The 23,665-nt window shown below is 37.3% G+C and overlaps 6 protein-coding genes across 7 annotated transcripts; 2 read left to right on the plus strand and 4 right to left on the minus strand.

The window, feature by feature from the left end:
• Positions 1 to 625: 625 nt before the first annotated feature.
• LOC123315028 (CD2-associated protein-like) lies at positions 626 to 8,642 on the minus strand. Its single transcript, XM_044900561.1, has 5 exons — positions 8,388 to 8,642; positions 7,848 to 8,286; positions 7,080 to 7,661; positions 3,037 to 3,740; positions 626 to 1,914 (listed from the first exon to the last, which is right to left on the minus strand). The coding sequence occupies exons 2-5, from the start codon at positions 8,149 to 8,151 to the stop codon at positions 1,105 to 1,107; spliced, it is 2,400 nt and encodes a 799-aa protein (XP_044756496.1). The 5' UTR covers positions 8,152 to 8,286; positions 8,388 to 8,642; the 3' UTR covers positions 626 to 1,104.
• Positions 8,643 to 9,238: 596 nt separating this feature from the next.
• LOC123315673 (sialic acid synthase) lies at positions 9,239 to 10,621 on the plus strand. Its single transcript, XM_044901495.1, has 4 exons — positions 9,239 to 9,425; positions 9,502 to 9,841; positions 9,891 to 10,120; positions 10,193 to 10,621. Exons 1-4 carry the CDS (start codon positions 9,270 to 9,272, stop codon positions 10,550 to 10,552), a joined length of 1,086 nt encoding a protein of 361 aa, XP_044757430.1. The 5' UTR covers positions 9,239 to 9,269; the 3' UTR covers positions 10,553 to 10,621.
• On the minus strand, positions 10,562 to 11,437 carry LOC123315674 (probable U3 small nucleolar RNA-associated protein 11). The gene has a single exon (XM_044901496.1). The coding sequence runs from the start codon at positions 11,331 to 11,333 to the stop codon at positions 10,626 to 10,628; it is 708 nt and encodes a 235-aa protein (XP_044757431.1). The 5' UTR covers positions 11,334 to 11,437; the 3' UTR covers positions 10,562 to 10,625.
• A 1,746-nt stretch (positions 11,438 to 13,183) lies between these two features.
• On the minus strand, positions 13,184 to 14,186 carry LOC123314696 (COMM domain-containing protein 10-like). The gene is made up of 3 exons (XM_044900000.1): positions 13,950 to 14,186; positions 13,558 to 13,874; positions 13,184 to 13,508 (listed from the first exon to the last, which is right to left on the minus strand). The coding sequence occupies exons 1-3, from the start codon at positions 13,988 to 13,990 to the stop codon at positions 13,312 to 13,314; spliced, it is 555 nt and encodes a 184-aa protein (XP_044755935.1). The 5' UTR covers positions 13,991 to 14,186; the 3' UTR covers positions 13,184 to 13,311.
• Positions 14,187 to 14,360: 174 nt separating this feature from the next.
• Positions 14,361 to 19,964, plus strand: LOC123314695 (poly(A) RNA polymerase gld-2 homolog A-like). The gene is made up of 6 exons (XM_044899999.1): positions 14,361 to 15,155; positions 15,367 to 15,505; positions 15,867 to 16,140; positions 16,195 to 16,363; positions 16,420 to 16,692; positions 17,207 to 19,964. The coding sequence occupies exons 1-6, from the start codon at positions 14,729 to 14,731 to the stop codon at positions 17,659 to 17,661; spliced, it is 1,737 nt and encodes a 578-aa protein (XP_044755934.1). The 5' UTR covers positions 14,361 to 14,728; the 3' UTR covers positions 17,662 to 19,964.
• An 880-nt stretch (positions 19,965 to 20,844) lies between these two features.
• LOC123315285 (programmed cell death protein 4) lies at positions 20,845 to 23,189 on the minus strand. 2 transcript variants are annotated; one of them, XM_044900931.1, is made up of 2 exons: positions 23,040 to 23,189; positions 20,845 to 22,650 (listed from the first exon to the last, which is right to left on the minus strand). In XM_044900931.1, exon 2 carries the CDS (start codon positions 22,560 to 22,562, stop codon positions 21,198 to 21,200), a length of 1,365 nt encoding a protein of 454 aa, XP_044756866.1. In that variant the 5' UTR covers positions 22,563 to 22,650; positions 23,040 to 23,189; the 3' UTR covers positions 20,845 to 21,197. The 2 variants fall into 2 exon arrangements, with proteins under 2 accessions (XP_044756866.1, XP_044756865.1); XM_044900930.1 differs by having other exon boundaries at positions 22,976 to 23,165.
• Between the last annotated feature and the right edge of the window lie 476 nt (positions 23,190 to 23,665).

A 23,665-nucleotide genomic window follows, 5' to 3' on the forward strand; every position in this document is an offset into this window, starting at 1 on the left:
GATCAAAATACATAATTTAGGTAGAAAGTGACATATATTCATGATTTCCGCCAGGTTGAATTTTACAACCATTGCACGTGTTTCGCTTTCATGATATAGCATCCTCAGGTGGTTATACAAATACCCAAATATTATCAAAATGAATATTTTTTCATTCAAGACAGTTGTAATTGTTTTTCTCTGCCTTATGGCTAATCTATTGCTGAATAACATGATTCTCAAAATAATTCTTTCTGTCAATTGATATTACCATTGTCAACATGATCTCCATTCATTTAACCATACATGTTTCGCCTCCACAACAGCATCTTCAGGAGGTATACCCAATTGAGTTTGATAATTCTTTTGAAATTCAAGGAGTATTCAGCAGTGAATATGAATCTTACCAACCATCGATGCATAGAGTAATCATAATCTATGCATTTTCTTGAGCCTAAAGATATCCATTAATCACTCGCGATTTATGAGCTATTATTCGCATTTTGGCCAGAATCATAGACAGATGAGGCTCTGAACTATAGAGCAATATTGAAATGTTAGTTGTCATATCGTTAGAGGAAAGAGAGGATTTAGAAGGCTGGCAAATCGATATCTGTGTATTTTTGAGGTTGGAATAAAACGAAAATCAAAATATATAATTATATTAATTGTTATAAATCAACAACGCTCTCTAAGTACATTATTTCATTGAATAGTTATATACATCTGGAATGTTGTAAAATATATAGGTAAAAGCTTATCTCTTAGAGATATATACAATGCGAACGCTGCAACCCAGCCGATCGCCCAAGAGCAATAAACCCAGCTCTTTATCACTATCATTTATGAATATAATTCATTGTAACTGTTTCAACACTTACTCTATATATACGAATAAATATTTATCAATAATCTTTCCTAAAAAAAATCATAATTTAAGGTTAATTGACTACCGGAGACGAAGAATCAACTGAATCTTCAGATTTTCAGAGTATTTCTGAAGGAGGTTCACCCAATTACGATCCCAACAAATCTCCATCGCAAATATCGAAACATAAATAATCCACCTTAAACATAAACGTATTTACAACCACGAAATATACAGAAAACAATCTGGAATGTATACTAAAGGCCTTCAACAATAACAACCGCGTTTTCAGGATCGCCCGAAAGATTCCCAACCTCCCGCATCTTCCTAGACATATGCAGAATTACAACCGCGAACACGACGACCAACAAACCGACCACGTTCACCAAAATGGCGCCGGGCGGCAAATCCCTATACTCCGCCCCGTACAACCCGACAGCGTCAATCATAAACCCCGTGATGGAAGCGTTGACGGACGCCAAGAACGTCATCGTGCTCAACATCCACGAAAGCACAACCAGTACGTCCCTGTTCAGATCCGACACGGCGTCCAGAAAGAACCATTTTAGATCCGCCAGGACATCCAGGCACGACAAGAAGATGGCGCAGATCCCGATCCAGGAGTGAAGGGAGTACACGTGAGTTTTGGGCGGGTCGGAGAGGTTGTTATAGTCCACGACCACCTGTAAACCTAACCCCACCGCGATGAGGCAGACGATCTTGAGGATCAGGGCGAACCAGAAGATGTCGCTGTTCGGCATGTAGGTCCCGCACCATTTCGGCAGGTTCCTACCGGTTTGGTCGAACAGAATAGCTTGGGCGTACATGAAGACCGGACCGACGAACATCAGCAAGGGATGCCAATTGATCGACGTCCATACCTTGTCCAGGGAGAACCCCCCGCGGTGGTAGTCTACCCAGTAATAAATGAGAAATGATATAACGAAACCTAAAAGAGTGGCAACTATGAACAGAATGTTATAAATGTGAAGACTGATATATCCTCCTTCCCAGGGCACTCTTCGGTGTCTGGTTCCTCTTGTTTCGCTGGAGCTCTCTCTCGAACCCTGCGATAATTAAAGACTGTTAATTTCTTCCAATCAATCTCGTAGGCCCTTCCAGGAAACTGAATAAACGGTTGAAAAAACATGAAACTCCTTCAGAAAAATCATTGAAATAGCAGAAATCGTGTTGGACTAAGGTCTAAACTAAATTTCACTCAATAAAAAATAAAATACTGTTTAAAATCGAAAATAAATATAAGATAAATATATAAACGATTCACAATTGAACGAAGTACAAGTTCAAATAATTACAAAAAAAAGGGTTAATAAGGAATGGATAAAATACATTAATTCGAGTTTGGGAAATGCTACAGTGGTCTTGAAAGCACCAAACATAAAATCGATGAAGAGATTATCGGAAAAATTCGCGGAGATTGATTATTGAGCAAGGGAACACAGGAAGAAAACAACACCTATCACAATTTTAAAAAGCACAACCTGAAAACGTTTTAAGTAGCTATCCCCTATGAAATAAATAAAAATAAGTTAGATGTACAAACTCAATGTTAGAGATGGAGACGTGAATATTGAAAATACTCATTTATATCCTCGGTGGCTCCTTCCACGAAGCTACCATACAGACGTGCGATAGATCTTCGAAGCTCTACGTGTATTACGATTCGTTTAATCCATTCGAAAAGGCTGCGGGTAGACGCCAACGCGGCATATGGCACGTGAAACGTTTTTAAATTTAGATTGCATCGTCTAAAAGCAAGAGACGAATTTAAAACGCTATAATGACAATTCAATTCGAATCCGGTTAGGTTAGGATCCGGTTGGTAACCGTCACGTAACCTAACCTGTTTCAATGTCACTTTGACAACTCATTCTGACAGATTACGCAAAGTGACCTTCTAAACCTCGTTTTCGAACCATCCTACCGTACTTTCCACAAGGATCTGCCTTAACTGACCCCTTAAGCAGGTAGATTACGTAACCTAAAAACCGCAAACGACAGCTTCAAACGTCAAAACTGGCGGCGACGTTGCCTATCGACGCGCTTGTCAAAGTGACGCGTCAAATTCCGCGAAAGCCTGTGAAATTTCGATTAATAAGATTTAACGTGGCGCGTTAGCCCCCTCAGACCTGCATAAGATTCTGAGACGCCACCTTTTCCAACTGTACCTGAAGCATGTGCCTCAGCTCGGTCTCCAGCTGCAGCTTCCCCTTCAGCTCGTCTATTGCCGTCATGTGGATGACGTTCTGTTTCTCCACCAGCAGTTCCAGCTTGTGGATCCTCTCCACCAGGTCCGTGTACTGTTTGAAGGTTATGGTCACGTCCTGATCTATGGTTTTCACGTCGTTGGTCGCCGTTTTGGCGGGAGACGGAAGGACCTTGGGGACGGGCGGCGAGGCTTTGACGTGGGTGGGCGTGGTAGGTTTTTGGGCGCATTCAGGCGAAGGAGTCACCGGCGAGGTTGCCGGTCGCTGACTCGGCGATACGACGTTAGGTTTCGGCCTCAGCGGCGTCTTGTCCACGTCTCTGACCTTGGAGGTGGGAGGCGTCGAGGTTATGGACGTCATGCTCTTTGACATTTCCGACGGCTTCTGGTCCTCGTCGCTGTTGGCGAACTTTGGGCGGTTCTCTGACGTACCGGGCGACGGGGACGTCCGCTTGGCCTGGTTCAGCTTCATCTCGGCAAGCCAGGGCGCCTTGTGCTTCTCCCACTCTCGCAGCTTCGGCTTTACCTCGGAGGCGTCGGTGTCCGAGGACGTAGACGTCGCCATCTCGGACACCATATCCAGGTTGAGGGGTTCGACGGGCGCGTTCCCGTTGGGTAGGGTCGGTTCTTCATCCTTGAACACCATGCTGGGCGGCCGTCTGCCCGCTGCAAAAAAAATATCAGTGGATATGAGGAATTGGCTATTTAATTGACAGAGAAAAATGATCGTCAGGCCAATACCTGTTTCTTTTCTATGACGTTCAATTCATTTCTCCACGTCTATGAGTTCTATGGGCAGACTAACGGGGCATTTCGGATCAGCCGACTATGACAGGACTGCCGAGGGACGCAAAATTATTGGTCAGGTTCGCGTTATTGTAATTTCGAGTGAACCTGATTAATCTTCACATTTTCTGAGAAAATTTCGTTCAGTGACGATATAACAGAGCGGTATGATAGAAAACTGACTATTATCGACAATATTGACAGGTATTCAGATTAATAAAAATCTATGGACTGGTAGAATTGAAATTTTGTGACCAAAAGAGTCATAGATGGTTTGTTTCGACCCTCAAGTGACGTCAATCCGAAATGCCTTGTACTTCCGAGATATATTTGAGAGCTGGAGTAATATAGAAGATATTTTTCAGCTTTTTCGATAGACAATTCTCCTCTAAACAGGTTTTCTTGGTGAAGATTTATGAAAAATTTCGTTTAGGCGATGAATAGCATTTATCTGTCAGGCGTAACGCACCTAAGAATAAGGTTAACCATAGATTTTCCGCAATAATATATAGGTATATAGAACTACTATCCATTTTTAGGTTAAACTGTGTGAATTAACTATGGAAGTGATAAATACGTAATAAAACATGTTCATTGATTACATTTGGCGGGTTCTCTCATTCGATACAGTTACATATCGTCCCAGTTCGTTAAAATCATTAAACGCCTTCTTGGTCCAATCACCTACTTCGCCTACTGATGAAGAACCATCCAACAAGTGAGATGCGTCAACGACCCGTGTATTTATAAGCGTACTTTACAGCTCTACGTAGCTCACTGACCATATTTCGACCAAAAATCTCGAAAGTTACCTCATTATAGGGAAGAAAAGTTTCGAATTTATACCTCTATTGACCGGTGTTGGTCTGAAAGTGGAGCAAAATCGTAAAACGAAGGTTTTTCGATCGGTTTCCCGGGAATAACATCTCACTTGGCAACGCGGTCGACCTGGAACGATGTTTTGATCGAGGTGGCGTGGGTGAGTCACAGTTAAACCGGAAGTTCAACGACGCGATGGCCCTCGTGAGAACAGGATTTATCGGCCAGCGACCGGCCGACGTCTCTGCGGACGTTACGGTGCAGGTACTTCCCGAACGTTCCCGAATACGCCGGAAAAGGGGGCACTGGGGGACCCCTCCAGAAAGGATGCGGTTTCATTTGAATTTACGAGGGGACAGAAGGGACGTTTGATTGAAAACTTCTCTATGATCGGTCTCTAGCATGTAGCACAATGTGTTGGGCATAGACATTTAGATATGTCTATGTCTATGGTGTTGGGAAACGAACAGGATTCTGTTCGTTTCTGTCTATGATTCGATTTTTCGTGAATCGCATCATCCTATATAGACAAGTATCATTAAATACTTGATGTCCCGATTACCGTTGCGAAGAGAAATCTTCACATGATTCAAACGTCATACACATGCAGCGGTAAGTAGATTTTTCAGCCTCCTCATCCATCTGGCGCCTATTATTTCCATGTTCCATGTCAAATCTAACGGTCCCGGCAGCCGGTACCGCTGTGCAAGATCATTGCGGATCAATTAATAGCATAATCTTTGAATATTACCAGGCTGCTTCACCGGCAACGCTCGTCCATTCGGATAGTTTTCTATGAACCAGCGACCACTCTGGAAAAACCACGGTTACCTGAACTATCTCATAGAATCATAGAGTTCGGGCAACCTCCGAGTCTGTGGTTTTTCCATAGATCAAGGAGTAAGGAGATTGTGTTCACAGATTTATCTGTGATTACGAACAAATTTGGCATAGACATAGATGTCTATGTTTGGCACATAGATTCAAAGAAATCGGTTCATCGAAACACATTTCAACTTTATCACTTGATTTTTGAATGGTGCCTTGGACTCAGATGGCATCAAACTCGAAATTAGAGTAATCCCCGATTTCTCAATAAGCCAAACATCATGAAAATGATTCCTATCAAGTTTCTGCACTTTCTCTATCCTGTCATCAAACACAATGTTTTACGCAACGTTCATGCAGATTTCGACCAATATTTCAAGCGATGATGCAGTCGCGAACACTTGCGATGAAGTCACGCTGAATGGTAAAATAGTTGCCCAGAGATCAAAACGATGAATCATACCTGACGAGATAAAAATTATTCTCGCTGATAAAGAAGTAATTAGCTTCGCATATTCGATGATCCTCGACTGTTACGAAAATTTTCATGAATAGAGTGAATTCAAGCCAAAAACAACGTCTACTGCTTATGGTAGTCGCGCACGATGAATGCTTAATTGATCAAATGATTAATTATGATCTTAAACGGTAACGCCTCATGTAAAAGTTTCCCCTGATCTCGTTCGAGTACTTGCTGCTAATGATTGTAATTGAAATGCTCGCCAATTCTTGGCTCTGTAATCAAGTGCGTCTAGTTTAGCGTGAGCTTTTTGCCATCTAATTACGACCTAATTAAAGCTGTTTTCACATATGGTCACAATAGGATCATTAGAATCGTTCATTCCTGCAAGCAATAAGATCCATGACGTTAACAGTACAATTCAGGAAATAAAGTAACAGTAAAACAGGCTAATTTATGCAATTTTTACAAGCTTGTTGAACTTTCACTTGTTGCGAGACTGGATGAAAAAGTTTACATAGTTTCCATTAATGCTGCATTATCAAATATTCCTTACAGGAAATGGTACGAGTTATTCAACACAACACTTTTGATGAATAATAATTAAATATTAAATTTTATTGTACATAGTAAGTATATTGCATTTGGGTCACAGAATGAACTCTGAATGAACTGTTGACTGATATGAACATGAAATTCCAAGGAAAATCTAGAGCATACAAATATCACATATTGGACATTCAAATTAGTGGAGTGGAAAAATTTTGGTTAACCTCAAAATCAGATGATCTAACATCGAATGCAAGATGTATGATTAAAGAAAAATAATGTGTTGTTACTCTTTGGTACGGAGTACTCTTAAGTATAATTGTTTCTATGAATCTCTATAAAATTTTATCAAAGAGTCACTCTTTGATTTTATTTTCTATGGTGGACTTCATAAATTTTTGCATAGAATTTTGAACATTTGAGACATAAAAATATTGAATTCATAGAAATATTTTATTTCTATCTTGCACATTTATTTCATTATTTCAATTTAACCTGTTTTGAAAAAAATTTGGATAGATCATTAGCTAGATTCATGGATGGATACTTCAAAAATAACTCACCAGGAGCTTTAGGTCTTGTTGCCCGCACATCAGTCAACATTGAAATCCTCTCCACTTGGTCAAAAACATTTTCACTATTTTCACTTTCACCTTTTGGTGGGGTAAAAGACGATTTACTAGATGTAGCTCCATCCACTACATCCACGATTTTTTTCTTGAATCCAGAGAATAGACCCCCACTTGAACCGGAACTCGGTGACTTTTTAACAGCAATTGATGGTTTCTTGGTAGGTACCGAAGGTGGAGTCGATTTGGTATCACCTTGTGCTAAACTGTCTGCTTTATCACTATGATTCTGTAACTTGTTATCTAAACTTTTTCGTTGTGAAGCTATCGAACTGGGTTTGATGGCGTGGGGATCGTGCACTGGGGATTTGTCGGAAGTGCCTTTCTCGTGATTATGCGGTAGGATTACAACGAAATTATCCGGGAAAACACCAACAACACCGTTGAGTTCACCCTTCCACCAACCAGGGTCTTGGCCGTCTTTGCTGAGTAACGTTATGACATCCCCTTCCCTGAGACTCAGTTCATCTTCGTTTTGTGCCTTGTAGGAATACTTAACTTCACAGAGAATTTTGGCTGTAAAGAAACATAAGTGTTCAACTCACAATAAATTACAATAAACAAATTATTGGAATACCTTTCCCTAACATCATTGAATCAAAAAGATTGGAAGTTTCACACAAGGTGATCAAAAAAAGGTCTTCAAAAAGAATTTAATTTATCTAGTTGGTCAAATAAAAACAACTGATAAGATAAACTTACCAAGCTTCAGGGGAGATGTGAAACTTGTATCTCCTTCACTGGAAACATTCAAATCTTCTCTGCTACTCTTCAACTTATCCGCGTGAATTTCCTCAACGAAATTCGAAGGAAAAACGCCTATTTTCCCATTCAAAACCCCTCTCCACCATCCCTCTTCTTCCTCCCCCAATATTTCTATAATATCACCCACATTCAAGTTCAGCTCATCTTCATGATCTTGTTTGTAGCTGAAAACAACTCTGCATTGACGTATTCTCTTCGAATCTTTCTTATTTCGCATAATAACACCTGTATCCATATCCATTTCTGATCTAACCTAGTTTGACTCCTGATCTAATGGAATTGTTTTATTGAATCTTTCAGGAGGAATATCATCATAAATGGGTGATACCTTCTTTCATAAATATGGGATATTTTGATACAAAAAGATCGATTCCGACTGGAAATAGAAGAATGAATGATTCACATTATGTTGACAAATTTGTTTACGTCAAACTTATTAATGCATACCCCACAGAACAGACTTACTTTATGGCATACCCATACTAATCTATCGATGCATGGAATACATTGCACATCATACTAATCCATTACAAAAACTTTTCATTCACTTATTAATGACACATGATTCACTAGTCTTTCACAATCACGTTACTGACAAGATAGGTCTATACGTTTACAATTTTTTATTGTTATTTCATTTAATTGTCAACTACACAACTCAACAAACTGTAAGAAAATGAAATTCCTAGTTATGTTACGTCATAAGCGTATTTTCATTTGGACTGAATTTGACGTACAACAAAGTTGACAAAGAGCGGCAGATACGAAAGAAAATTCCTGTCGTTTTCGCCTTACACCCGGCCAACCCGTAATGCTGGGGGGGTGTATGAAAAGTTGCCTCTAAACTCTGTTTCAGGCAACCAACAATACTCTCTTGGTGTATGAAGAGTGGCCTACTAAACTTTTCATCAGGCAACCCGTATTGCACGCACCATGTATGAAAGGTTGCCTGATGACCTTGAGTACATTAGGCAACCCACATTACACATACCTTGTATGAAAAGTAGCCTACTAAACTTCACCTACGACAACACATAATACTCGAGTGAAGTATGAAAGGTGGCCTGGTAAATTAAAAGCTTGAAATTCAATGATATTGATTAAAACCACCTTTCATACACAGTAGGGTCATAAAGGGTTAAGTAAGTGTGTGTACTTGAAAAATAATTTCTATTGAAGACAAAATTATAAAATTTGCAGAAGTTTCATGGTTTTAATTACCATAAAATCGAAGTTTTTTGAACAGCAACCCCGCCTCTGGGACGAAGCATAGGTTTTATTAAATGATTAAATTGAATAATACGATAATGATGAACAAGGACTGTGGGCTTGTTATGAGTTGTCGAGGACCTGTTGAAAATGTCGCAACTTACAGAAGAAAAAAGAGAACAACCATCCCTCTCGATAAGCAATCGAATTATTGGTGAGGCTTTTCCAGTATTTTTCATCGCTGAAATTGGGCAAAACCACCAAGGCGACATCAACATCGCAAAGAAATTAATAGATGAAGCTAAAGTAAGTGGCATCTGTCCTGAAAAAACCGTCCTATCTTTTTTTCGAATTATTCAACATAGAAGGCTCTTTTCTTCAGAAATGCGGAGCAGACTGCGTGAAATTCCAAAAAACGAATTTGAGCGAGAAATTCACACAAAAGTTCCTGGAAATGCCTTATTCATCTTCGAATTCTTGGGGAAAAACTTACGGCGAACATAAGGAATTTCTAGAATTCACTCCTGAACAATTCCTGGAGTTACAACGATATGCTGCGGAGAAGGAAATCCTTTTCAGCGCTTCAGCGATGGATATTGAATCCTTCCATTATTTAGAAAAGATTCAAGTTCCGTTTATAAAAATTGGTTCAGGAGACGCTAACAACATTCAGCTATTAAAAGTAGCAAGCAGTTATCCAGGGCCGTTGGTTATATCAACCGGTATGTTCCACCCAACTATTCGACTAAAAATAATTCTGTTCAATTTCAGGTATGCAACCATTCGAATACGTGAAGCAAATATATAAACTTATGAAAGAAAACGGGAAGGAAAATTTCGCATTTCTTCACTGCGTCTCCTCATATCCTACTCCTCTCGAGGATATCAACTTAAAAGTTATCGAATTGTACAAGAAGAACTTTCCCGATATTGTAATTGGTTATTCTGGACATGAAATTGGAATTGATGTTTCCATTGCTGCAGCAGTCCTAGGAGCTCGAGTAAGATACACCTTTTAGTTTTCGAAATAAATAACATCAATCAAAATATCTATAACCATAAATTTTTTTTAGATCATAGAAAGACATATAACATTAGATCGTAGTCAAAAAGGATCAGACCATAAATGCTCTTTATTACCGGAAGAATTTCAAGAAATGATCGAAAAAACCAGAATTGTTCAGATTTCACTGGGTGCACCTCGAAAAATCATTGCACCTTCAGAGTTACCTTGTTGGAATAAATTAGGAAAATGCATTGTGGCCTCAAGAAAGTTGACGCAGGGTCAAAAAATCAAGGAAGGAGATTTAAAAACTAAAGTGACACATCCAAAAGGAATCAACGCCATATATTACGAAGATATTATTGGTTCTATATTAAAACGAGATTTGAATCCTGATGATTTAATATTTCAGGAGGATTTTCAGAAATAGATAAGCAACTTCAGTTTGAACAATTTTATTTACAATGATTTATAAAATGACTATAAAAAGGTTATTTAACAAACTACTTTTTTCTTTCATACTGCCAAACATACACAGGAGCCCTATATCTACCTCCTTTATTGACTTTCTTAGGGGGTAAAACACTACTTTTACTAGCTATATGTCTCTGCATTTCTAACTTTTGTTCTACGACAGCCAATTCCTTTTCCCTATTGATTCTTTTAGCCAGTTCATCATATAAATGCTTCTTTTGGTTTGTACTTTTAATTAGAGCATGTTCATCAATATCAGGGAGTTCTTTGTCCAAAAGATTTTTATTCAATCTGTTTTCAGCCGCTTTTTCAGCTTCTTTATCGAAGTAAATATGTTTGTTTACTGGTTCCATATCTATACTGATCAAATGTAATTGTGCCTGCAACTTCTCAATTTTCTTGCGTTCTTGATTCCTCTTATTGATTATGTATTTCAGGTCCTGCGTTTTCATCAACTTGATTTGTTCCGGTGTGTCTTCGTCTTCAGTTTCTTTGTCGAAATGCATTCCTCTATCGACCTTTGCATTTATCATGTGATGATAAAATTCATCGGGATTTTTATTCAGAGCTCTCTTTCTGAGTAACTTCAGAGTTTCCTTCTTCTCGTTCCTATCTCTTGCTCTCTTGATATAATCTTTCTTTTTTTCTAATATTCCCAAATGTTTACGTTCTTCGGGTTGATGCCTTTCGGCATGAACTTTTTGATGAGCCTTAGAGGCTTTTTTCCAAACAGACATTATGAAAAATGTTCGATGAAGATCCGCGAAAAAACCAAAAATCTCAAGAAACTAACCTCTACCAAGACAAAAATAATGGTAACCAAAGAGACTAAAACTGTTAGATAACCTGACTTGAGTCACATTCCATAGACTAATTTTTCCTTTTTTTTTACTGGTTCTGTTTGAATATAATATATTAATAACATATTATATTATGTATATAATAAATATAAATATATTTTTTTATAACATATATATATATATTAATATATTATAATATAATCATTGAACTCATGAAAGAGTTCAATGAATATGAAATAAAGAAACATATCTGTGGTTTGTGGTTGTATCTGTGGTTGGATTCATAACCGTAACCTAAAAAATAAAATCCGCAGATCTGTGCTGCAGTTACAGTGTTGACAAAGTTGATCGAGGTTTGTGTGCGTAAGGTAAGACGGGTGTTTTCTCAGTTTGTGTGTTAAAGAGACTTAGTTCCGTTTTTTTATCGAGATTAATTACCAGTTTTCCAAAATGGGTTTAAGAACTAGAAGAGAGTCGAAAAAGTGTGAGTTTCGGTTTTTGGTACCTCATTCAATAATCAAAAACCTTAATGAAATATCTAAAAATTCTGTAAGAATAAGAATGGAAGAACTTTTGAAGAAATACAAAGCCAAATACAAAGAGGCACTTACTTACTTCATCACTGTCCATAATGAAATCGTTCTTGAAGTGAAATCACATAGTAGCGGTCATCATAGATCAATGCAGTCCACTGGAGAAAGAATGCCTCGAGGATGGACTGGTATCGAGGAGTTAGTGAGGAAAATAGATTTCTCCAATGTGCTTCATGAGAATGTGATTAAATATAGTGATAGAGAGATCTCAGTTGAGGACGTTGATAATTATGAACCTATACATTTTTACTGTGAATTTTCTGACAGTGTTGGTAGAACTGAAGGACAAAGTTTGGAAATTCTTGAAAAGTTCTTAGGAGTTGCTAAAATTCCAAATTTCTTCGAGAAAGTTCCATGGACATCAAGCAAAATGTATACAGGTACTGTTGCTAATATCTACGATCCATCTAAACTTTGGATCAGATTTGCAGAAGTAGATATCTTGCAAAAACATTTATGGAATTTTTATAACATGAAGAAGAAAGAGTATGTACTTTCCCCATCAGATATGAAAATTAGGCTGAATTGTGCAGTATTTGTTGAAGGTTCATATCACAGAGGAAGAGTTGTTAAAATTGACATTCAAGACCCCAATTGGTTTGTTGTTTACCTGTATGATCAGGGCAAGATACATAGGTTGAATAGAGACGATTTATTCAAGCTGCATGAAAAGTTTAGGATCTTTCCAGAATTCGCAGTGAGGTGTTCATTAGCTAATGTGTCTCCAATAGATCATGAAACCTGGACAACAGAGGCAGTTGACAGATTTAAGGAACTAGCGAAGGAGAATAAGAAGCTTGTTGTGAAAATATCGCATGTCAATAGTGAAAGAAAAATGTTAGAAGTTTATTTGGCAGATTCTATAGCCCGAGACAACGGAACTATTCCAACATTCAACCACTTGCTTGTTCATGAAAAATTAGCCAAAATTAATTCGGAAAAACCTAAGGTATCTAAAAAAGATCATCCATTCATGTTATTGAGAAAATTTATGTACCTCTATCCAACGCATGAGATGATTGAAGATGGGTCAGCGCCTTCAACTTTCAGCCTAACAGAAAATCTCAAAAAATGTGTAGCATGGGACGTCCTCTTTCCACAATTGTACAAATATCAACCTTGATTGAGGTTATAAAAAGTTTTTTTTTATAAAGGATATATTTATATGTACATTTTATTTATACCTGTTACTTCACACATTTAATGTAATTAAATATTTTATGATTAACTGTTTTTTTGTTTGATTGAAATGGATTCTTTAATACCGCCTAAATCAAAGTCTTGATGATAACCAATATATTTATATCCTTACCTTGATGTATTTACATATCCAGTTTGGCTTGTATATTCTCTAGGGTATTGTATAAATGAACTAATTCCTCTTCGTTTAAATGCAGCACAGTATTATCAATAGTGCCATTCAGCTGGATAGATGCAGTTGGTAATGCTTTCTTTCTGGATAAATTTGAAGCTGCTTCTAAATTCAATTCCCATGTTATACTTTGAAGCTCATTTATATCTGAAAATGGAAATATATGAAACGTAACAGCACTTTTGTAGAAACTCACTTCCTAAATTGAAATTTTGACTGATATCTTCTGTCCAAATCTTGATCCATGAATGAGCTTTATCCTCTTCTATATTGAAATCTTCGATCAATGCTTTCTCCAATTCTGCAGGCTTCAATATGATCTTGGACAAGTGCTTGTGTAAATATGAAACGGTTTCTATAATATGCTTTACTTTCAATTCACTCAATTTCAGCTTTTTCATCAAATTTTCAATGTCATTGTCTGTGAATATTTCTTTAGTTTGGATTTTTCCCAGTATCCATTGAAAAATTTCCAAAGAAACGGATTTCAGCATATGAATACCTTCGTCGAGTCTATAAAATTGTAATGCAATATTACTGCATTCATGTATTTTTACATATCGAGAAAAAGAGATGAAAAAGCCTTACTTTTTGCTACGTGGTACAGAGTTGCTCCAGGATGTAGCCATTGCAGCATAGTATTGATATGTAGGAGGAATGATATGTGCAGAGATAATAGTGTTTCTCAGAGAAGAGAATAATCTTTGATGTTTCTGTTTGTTTTTTTTTAATTTGATATTTGATCAACAGCTTTTAAGGTTAGTACATAAAATTTGACAGTTTCGAACAAAATTCTATGGAAGTTATTTTTACTATCCTGAAAAATAAACTTAAGAAATACAAAAATCAACTTCCAACTCGCTATTGCCCCCTTTTTAGTTTTGTTCGTAAAAATTATATTCATAGAGAACTATTATTTTCATAATAATGAAGCTGGAGGAAATATCACGTGAGAGTGCGCAAGTCCTCCTGAAAAAAGGTACTTTTTCCATTTCCCAGAAATGCAAGTACTTAACTCCCTCGCGCAAGCGTTTGAGTTTTCTAGCGGTGCAAGAATTGGTCTTTAGTTTTGATTTGGTCTTGAATAATTCGTTTGAAAAAGTGGCAACCACATAATGGCATTTGACTGAACGATAATATTTCTTTAATTGGATTCTAGAAGGGAGGATTCCCCCATTTAAAATTATCCACAAGTGGTTCGCAGTTTTGGTGAGCTGAATTATCATAACCTACAATAAAAACGTCAATTTTTTTATGTTGAACATAAATGAGATGAATAAAAAAGCCGGTAGATGTTGAATGGTTCAAGATAGTGAAAAAATTAGCATTTGTTATTGGACACTCAAGTAAATAAGGACGAGGAAGAGATGTCTGTTGAAACCCCTGTATCGCAAAATATAAGCGCAATCAATGAAAAATTGGCCTACGATGCTTTGTCTCCGAAGTTTCACATGCCAAATTTTGATAATTACCGAGACCACGACAGTTATCATGGGTTGAACAATAACTTTTCAAAAGAAATAAACCTGTCACCTTTAGATGTCAACTTTCAGAACACTCAAATTTTCACTGTCCCCATAAACGTTCTGCCACCTCCACCCCACAAAATTGTCCATTATCAAAATAATATAATACTCAAGAAACTAGACAGTAAGTACGGTGGTAAGAACAAAGACATCAGGTCTGATGTGAGAGCAGTATCACCAAAGGGGTATGAGAGTGATGAGAGCGGAAGATCTTCTCTCTATTCAAAGTGCATCCAGCAGGCAAATAAAACTAGTGATAAGTCTAACAGTAAGTCCATCATTTTATATACATATTCATATGTCAGTATTTAATTCTGCATCTTTTCTATGCATAGTTTGATTTGTTTCTACCTATTTTTACTTTGTTTCATTTGGAAATTCAATGAAAATGCATGCATTTGCAACTAAGTCATTAAGTTTGAACGAATACAATCAATTGATTCCACATTCAGATGGTTTATTTGAATTTCTTCTTCAAGAACCTAACCCAAAGACTGATGGTAAAAATGGAAAAAATGATCAGTTTTCAACAGGAAAATACAACTGTCACTCCCCCAAAGTTTACCAGCCTAACTATTATGATCAACCTAGTGGAAATACTAATTTGAGAAACAAACGGTAAGTCTTGAATTTTTTTAAGAATAGAATGCTTCAACTAATTGCATGAAGCACTCAAACTAGCCATTTGAGGTTATCATTCATTGATAATGGCTTAAAAGATTTGAAATTAGGAAGTTATGTAAGGTTATGAATCAAAAGTATTTCTTCATGAAAGCGTACTTCATATATTTTTTAGAGTGTTACATAACATTAGCATAATCCTAGGATTATGTTGCAGGTTTTCAATATGAAAACAACAGGTACTGGTATTACACGGTATGTCCCATCGAACACTAGCTGAATAAAATATGATATACTTCTCTCATTTCTTAATGAATTCGATGGAATGGGCATATCTTAAATGGGTCAATTCTTTCAGGTACTACACGAACAGTTCCTTACGGTCGAAGCAGAACACATACAAAAATTATTCGGTAGACAACATAACGCGTCGGGTTTATGGACTTATGGAGCGCTTCAAATCCAGGGCGTACCTCATGAGGATCGACCCAAATCCCGAGATGCTGTTGAACGGGGGCTCTTCAGATCATCTCAGTCAGGCTATATGGGATGTGTTCCTCAGTAAGGCGCAGAAGGAAAGCACCTACATCAACAAACTGGAGACATGGAAGACGATATTTCTATCGATAAAGGTAGTCAGTTTGATGTTTTTTCTCGAATTGGAATAAGATCCTCTGTTGTTTCAGAATTGTCTCGACAGTTACGGTTTATTCATAGTCGGCTCAACGATGTCTGGATTCGGGCTGGAAACCAGCGATATAGACATGTGTCTATTAACCAAGCCTTTCGTCAACGATCCAAGGATAGATGCTCTCACTCATTTGGACCACGTCAGGAACCTCCTGGTTAATGATGGTAAGTTCGTTCATCCTCGTACACCTCCACATAATCAGAGGGATTTCTATTTTCAGGAATCGTCAAAGACGTCGAGCTCATAGTGGCGAAAGTTCCCATCCTGAAGTTCAAGGACCTGGCGACTGGTTTCGAGATCGATCTCAACTGCAACAACGGCATCGGAATCCACAACACCCATCTGCTTCACTGCTACGCGCGTCTGGACTGGCGCGTCAGGGCCATGGTCGTCATCGTCAAGGTGTGGGCTCAGGCCAATAACATCAACGACGCCAAAAACATGACCATATCCAGTTACTCCCTGGCCCTGATGGTCATCAATTATCTTCAATGTGAGTAAATCCGAAAAGGTTTTTCTATTTTGGTATTCCCCGCCACGAATTTAATGGTACAGAGGTATGTAAAACTCTCAAACCTGGAGACGGATTGGAAAAGACCGAAAAAGACAGAAAATTCAAATTTTTGAAACGCGAATATAAACAAATCCGCGATCATAGAATAATTTCCCGCCTGACGTTGAACGTCATAGTGCACCATAGACAAATTATGTGTTACATGTCTATGGTTAGCACCGATCACACAGGGGTGGGTAGTACAGATTCGACTCATAGAGTAAAATGTAGCGTTTTTGGCCTCGGCATATAATAAATTCATTTCATTATGGTTTTTTAAGGCAAATCGGCCCGAAAACTTGGATTTTCTGAGCCACCTTGAAATGTCAATGTTAATGTTAGTTAACAAATAGGTTCAATATCCCTTATTAAAATCTAGCGTGGTCTTTTCTGTAGTCATCAAATATAGTTGTGGTCGTCAACCACAGATCGTGAAAAAGAATTTTCTGTCCAGGTGGGGTCACTCCTCCGGTCCTCCCTTGTCTGCACGGCCTCGTCCCGGAGATATTCAACTCGTCGGTGGAGACGAGCACAGACGTCCAGGAGGACATAGACTTCATCAGGGACTTCAAGTCGGACAACATCAACTGCATCGGCGACCTTCTGATCGGTTTCCTCAATTACTATTCCCACTTCAACTTCGCCGAATTCGCTATATCGGTGAGGACGGGCAGTAGATTGCCCATCGACGAGTGCAGATACCAGAAATCGCCGAAGAACGACGTCAACCAGTGGAAGTACCTCTGCATCGAGGAACCCTTCAACCTGTCCAACACGGCCAGGTCGGTGTTCGACGTGGACAAGTTCAAGTTCATCAAGGACGTCTTCATGTACTCGTACTGCGAACTGTCGAGGACGAAGAACCTCAACATGATCCTACCGGTGCATTTTCCCGCAAACCAAAGATGATTCTCGTAGTGCTCGAACCAAAGAACCTTTTGTGCGTATGAAGACATTCTATTTTTCTGTGACGCAACCTTCATGTGTTATGGAGCCCACGAAACCAGTACTTAGACCATTGTCGACAAGTTCCTTTATTCGTGTTATTACGTTTCGCAAAGTCAGAATGACAAAAGGGGTACGCAGGTTTTCTTCGTGCGTTTTTACCATTCTTTTTCATCACATTCCGTGGTCCTGGATTCATCGGCGGCCTCGAACGGCCTCTAAATTCTCGTATGTAATGTATATAAAATTCGTGAAGTGTGAATTCCAACGAGAAAACCTCATCAGACAGTGGGGCGATTTACCTGAAAGTATTATTTTTCCCGAAAAATGGTAAAATCTCCACGTATTCACAAACGAAACGTTCGATACTGAAAATTTGTGATGTTTTTTATGTGTTCAGATATATATTTTAATTATTACAAAAGATTAAAAAAAAAATAATAAAAATGATCCCGAGCCTGATCGAAATATTTATAAAGAATCGATCGGGCCGACACAAGAATCGACAAACGGGAGGAAGAAAAATTATCGGAGATATTGAAGCTAGTGAATTATATATTTGTTTGCGATTCCCTATTTTTCTGTATATATGTACTATAATGTCTATACATCTACATTTTGTAGAACGAAACCCTGTAAAGAAAAAAAAGTTGGTAAAATAAAATGAAAAAAACAAAAAAAATTCAAAAGGGGAAAATAAAAAAATAAGACGAATCTGAACAGGAAAATGTTTACGCGATCTCGTTTATCTTCGAAGCGTGTTATTTAAATTACCTGTATTTGTGATTGCTGACTGTGATTCTCGAGATTAAACTGAAATTAGTTGTGAGGGGGTTTGTTACCAACGTTTACGTCGAGGTTCGTGGGGGACTTCGAAGATAAATGAGAAAATAAAAAAAAATTAAAAAATTCTGACCTGTCACTGGTGTAAATAAAGATGAAATCACTAGTGTACATTTTTGGTTTACTGTAACGATATTTATTCTTTGTGAGAAAATCTTCATCTTATGAAATAAAGTGCAGGTGGTTTGCCGCAACTGTTTTCAAAATATCAAGTTTGAACTTGTGAAAATAACGCTTGGCACAACTCATTTTGGAAGAGAAAAAATTAAAAAGAAAATTATAAAACTCTTCTGTGACTCCGTCAAAATTCAGTAAAAAATAAAAACTCTTAAATAAATCTATTAATACTCAGTAAAAAATAAAAGTTCTTGATCCTTGTGAGAGAAAATGAGGCTCGATCAGAACCTTATTTGCATCGAAAATATAGTCTCCGCTGAGACTGAATTTTCGTTTTACTTTCATTTCGAGAATCTCATCATTTCCAATACTAAATTTCAAGTGAAACTGTTTATTCGTCCACTAAAAGCAATTTTTTGTCACTATATTGGACTCGGCACAGAGTTGATTATTTCGTAGATCTGAATAACTCATATTATTTCACGTTGTTCAGTTATTTCTTTGGGATGTGATTGGAAATTTGCATCGAATCAATATCAAACTCCATATTTTGGAATCAGTTCTCATCATCATTTGTGCTCGAAACAATACATATCAATCGGCGGGTCCTTATAGCGATGTTTAGCCTCTATTAGCAACGAAGAGTGTTTGAGAAAATTATTATCTTTTCTGTGTCTCTCGATTTCCAAATTTCGCGTCGGAAAGCAAATTTTAAATAGCTTTTCTCAGGTTTATTGTCGAAATAGTTTCAGTTTCTTGTATGTTCTCTTTAAAAGACAAATTGTTTGTATTACGTGCCATATTTTGAACAGTAAGAGGATGTGATATTCTACTGTAATCTATCTATAAGAAACTGTAATGTTTGTATAATTAAGGGAGAATAACTTGAAAACCACTAACTAGTTTGTCGAACGCATGCACCTTGTCCGGGTTTGAAAAATTTCAATAGGATTTATGGAGTCTATTCGTCATTCAATTCGAGGAAACTCTGTCAATTCAAAGATATTTCAACACGAAAGGCTTCCAAATCACTCCTTGGGAAATTTTCAAGCTTATAAATAACAGGTGCAAGTAACGACGATGTTAGTTGGTATGAAGTATTCCTTATAAATAGACAATATTTAAAATCAGATACAATAATGTAAACAATAATTACGCTGTGTTTGTAAAGAGTTACACCATTTACTTTGAAATGTAGTGGACAAAATTTAAGAGCGAGACTTTCAAGATGTAATATTTCAGTTTGATTTTCTATGAAAATTTGTTGATGTGATTAATAATGAAAATAAACACTTGAAATTATTATAGCTGGTGGTTTTAATTAATCCGATGTGCCGAAAATATTTAACAAAATTCGTCATCATTGCACTATAATCACTAGATTCTTGTTTTGAAACAATCTGCATTTTAATAGAGATGGTAGATTGGACGCAAAAATTCAACAATTCATTCAAGATCAAGCCTATCTTTAATTATGAAGTAATATCTCCAGAACCTTGTAGTTTTTTAAAGGTAAGTCCAAATTCCCTATTCAAAATTTTGTGGATAATCCAAAAATTTGAAATAACAAACTCTGTGGTCAATTGTGACCATAGACTTATAATGGAGTATAAAAGCCATATTTTCGCGATTAAGACGCGTGAAGCGTCTTTAAGCGGTGCTATTCGAGCGAATAAGTCATGACGTCAGTCTTTAAGACGCTTTAAGCGGAACCTGGCGGTCTGTGGAGAGCGCCTGTGTCATAGAGTCATCTTGTCTCTGGCCTGTGTCGTCTTAAGCGGAAAGAGAATATGTTGTTTATATCGAATTTGATTTTAATTCCTACTAGGGAAGAGTGCTTTTATTGCCAATAATGCAGTTTCTGCATTATCATTTAGAATAAATAAATATTTTTCAAATAATAGCCAAAGAACAGAAATTGAAAAATTCACAATTCGATTCGTTGTCTAATGACAACGACAGATGACTCAACCATCAGCGATATTCTATTTTTGCGACAACAAAATTAATGACGTCACGCTTAAAGACGCTTTAAGACATCGATTAAGACGCTTAATCGCCAAAATATGGCTTTATTATTAGTCTATGACTCCGGCCACAAATTTTTCCATAGTTAATCTCTAATCTATGTTCGGCTTCCAAGTTAATATTTTGAGTAAAATAGAGATCACTTCAATGAAATAATCATTTAACTCGAAATAATATTTATTTCATAGATGAACAAATACAAATAAAAGTAACATTTTTATGTGTTCCTACAGCACTTAGTGCTATGTGAAAAAATATTAATGCAAATGCAAATTGTCAAGAGAATGGGTGATTTTTGAGCAATATAATAATGTAAAAGAGTACGAATCATTATATCACAATAAAAAAGATATAAGGAAAATGACTGTTTTTTCATAAAATTTCGTTCTCTAATGTTGATAAAATCTGTTAAACTCAAAATACTATAAATCCTAAAATATACATAAATCATGTCATACTCAAAAATCACCTTGTACAGAAAATGGCAAAAATAGACAAGCACAAATAGATAATTATTCTTCATTCACTTTGGAGTTTTTATCCTCCTCCAGACCCCCTTTTAGCTGAGATCCTTTAGTATATTGGTCTCCTTCGGAGACATAACGTTTACGCCCTCTAGAAGGCATAGCCTGAATGATCGCTTCAGACAGACATCTAGCTTTGCTACAACGATTAACAAAGCGTTCTAAAATAAAATAGGCACGGGGTACGTCCTTTTCTATATCGGGAAGATCATTATAAATACGTTTAAATCCTCTTTCCATCTCATCCTTTGTGATCAATACTTCTCGGGCAAAAGAACTCAACAGTTGGCAAATAGCTTCTTCTGTGTCTTCTTTGTTAGCTTCTAGGGCCATTATTATAGCTTCATACACAAACTCGTGATGGAAATGTGGAACCTCTAGTTGTTTAAGGCAACGTGCAGCCTCTTCGATGTCTCTAGAGTAAATGTACTCTTTTAGGTCGAGAATCATCCGTTTTGTTATTGATTTGACTGGTCTCAGAGCCCCACCAAATCCCCACACATTGTGCAGTCTGCTCAAGCCGTGCTCCATATTAATAAGCACTTTTGCGTGTTTTAAGGCCGTTTGGAATCTCTCACCGTCACTTTTTTCTAAAGTTTGATCTATAAATTTAGGGGGAATGCATTCATCAGCAATAGCTCTGGCTATGAAGTTACCAATCAATATAGGAGCGTCAGGAATGTCCAGAACAAGATCATCTATATCAGCAAGAATGTTCTCAAAAGCCTTGGTTATAGCCTGCTCATTAATACAGTCGTTTGATAAGTCAGCTATCAAGATTGATGTCAACTCCCTATGAGATGTTTTGTGATCCATTGCTATTTCAATGGAACGTTCAACAATAACATTCCTACGACCAGGGGGGACTATCTTCAGAACTGACTTTGATACTTCACCACTTTCCCCATGTTCAAAATACTCCAAAATTACTGGTTCAAGTTGTTTTTTGAGTTCTATGTTGGGTTCGTCGGGATTCACAACGTGCAGGTATGCACCGTTGTTCATGTTTTCATTGTCATAATTCGGATCATTAATATCTTCGTCTGCTTCGAACAATTCTGAACCAGGTAAACCCCAGACTCCTTTTCCTCCTGCGCCCTTTTTCTTGGGCAAGCCTCGACCGTATCCATTCCTCGAGCGTCTGCTATTTTTCCACAGCCTCGGAGAGTGGATTTGATTTAAGGCTGGAACTTGTCTGCTAGACACTTTTTTCGATTTGTGTCTAGATTGGACGTCACTGGATCCCGCTACTGATTTGGTCTCCAACTCTTTCTTCACTTCCTCATCGATGTCGGCTTCGTTATCTTCCTCTACATCCACATCGATATCAATTTCATTCCGTTCATGAGCCATCTTGCTCAATTGAATGAAAACACTAACAACGATTCCTCACGGTTCAACGTTTGATACGTTACAAAACAGAAGCCCTCTGTCCAACAATCTGCAACAATAAGATTTTCCTTCAGACCTCAATTAACCGGCAAATATCTACTTCATATTGAAGAAAAACGCCTACGTGACAAAAAATGGGTTAAGATTATTATCGAATTTCAATGACAATTCTTCCATTAATACAGAGACAAAAAATGATAAAATACGCGTCTGAATCGATAAGAACCAGATCTACACGTTGTTGACTTCGAATTATTCGATTTTACGGAGAATGTTCTGGAATGCAGCAGTAAACAAAAACTTGACAAAGGGAAATTTCCATTTTTCCTAATGACAGACTATCGGGAAAATATGAAAACCTACATCACACATACCTTCCAATACCCTTCAAGCCAAATTTACGAACAATTCAGCAGCGATTATGCATCAAACACTCACGTTTTTTACGCAACAAAATAGTATCTCTATCCACCATGAAATAAACCTTGTAAACAACGCTCAGCCGCTACAACGAGTTTGTGCGCTAGCAGGTCTAGCTGTTTGCTTGCACGTAATTCATTTCCATCTCATTCCCTCTTGGACAGCTGTTCTCCTCTTTAAATTTATTTTTAAACGCAGATAAAAAGGAGTAAACAAACATCGAAATGGCTTGTTGCCTCGAACATTGTTGGAATGATAATTTCTATTCACATTGATTATTCCAAATATTAATGAATAAATAAATAAACAGGTTATGAGATTTACGCTTTCAAGAGAATGAAAAGGGCAACGCTACCATTCAATTGATTGTTACTGCATGTATTCTCAACTTAACGAAATGAACTTTGTAATTGTTCTGTTTATTACATACAGAAAGTGAAAATTTTTAGTGACCAGCAGACGACAAGTCCCTCCAAGGTTTATTTTTCGAGAAAACGATTTCCTATTCGAAAAGTAGACTTTCACAATTCTTTTCGTTTAATATTCAATCTTGATAATCCGTAATATTTGATGATTATGCCAAATCAAGCAGATAACTTTGCATAATGCAAAGGTTATCTAGTCAAGGAAGAGCAATAAAATGA

Source organism: Coccinella septempunctata, chromosome 6 (genome assembly GCF_907165205.1).
Source record: "Coccinella septempunctata chromosome 6, icCocSept1.1, whole genome shotgun sequence".
NCBI classification, from domain to species: Eukaryota; Metazoa; Arthropoda; class Insecta; order Coleoptera; family Coccinellidae; genus Coccinella; species Coccinella septempunctata.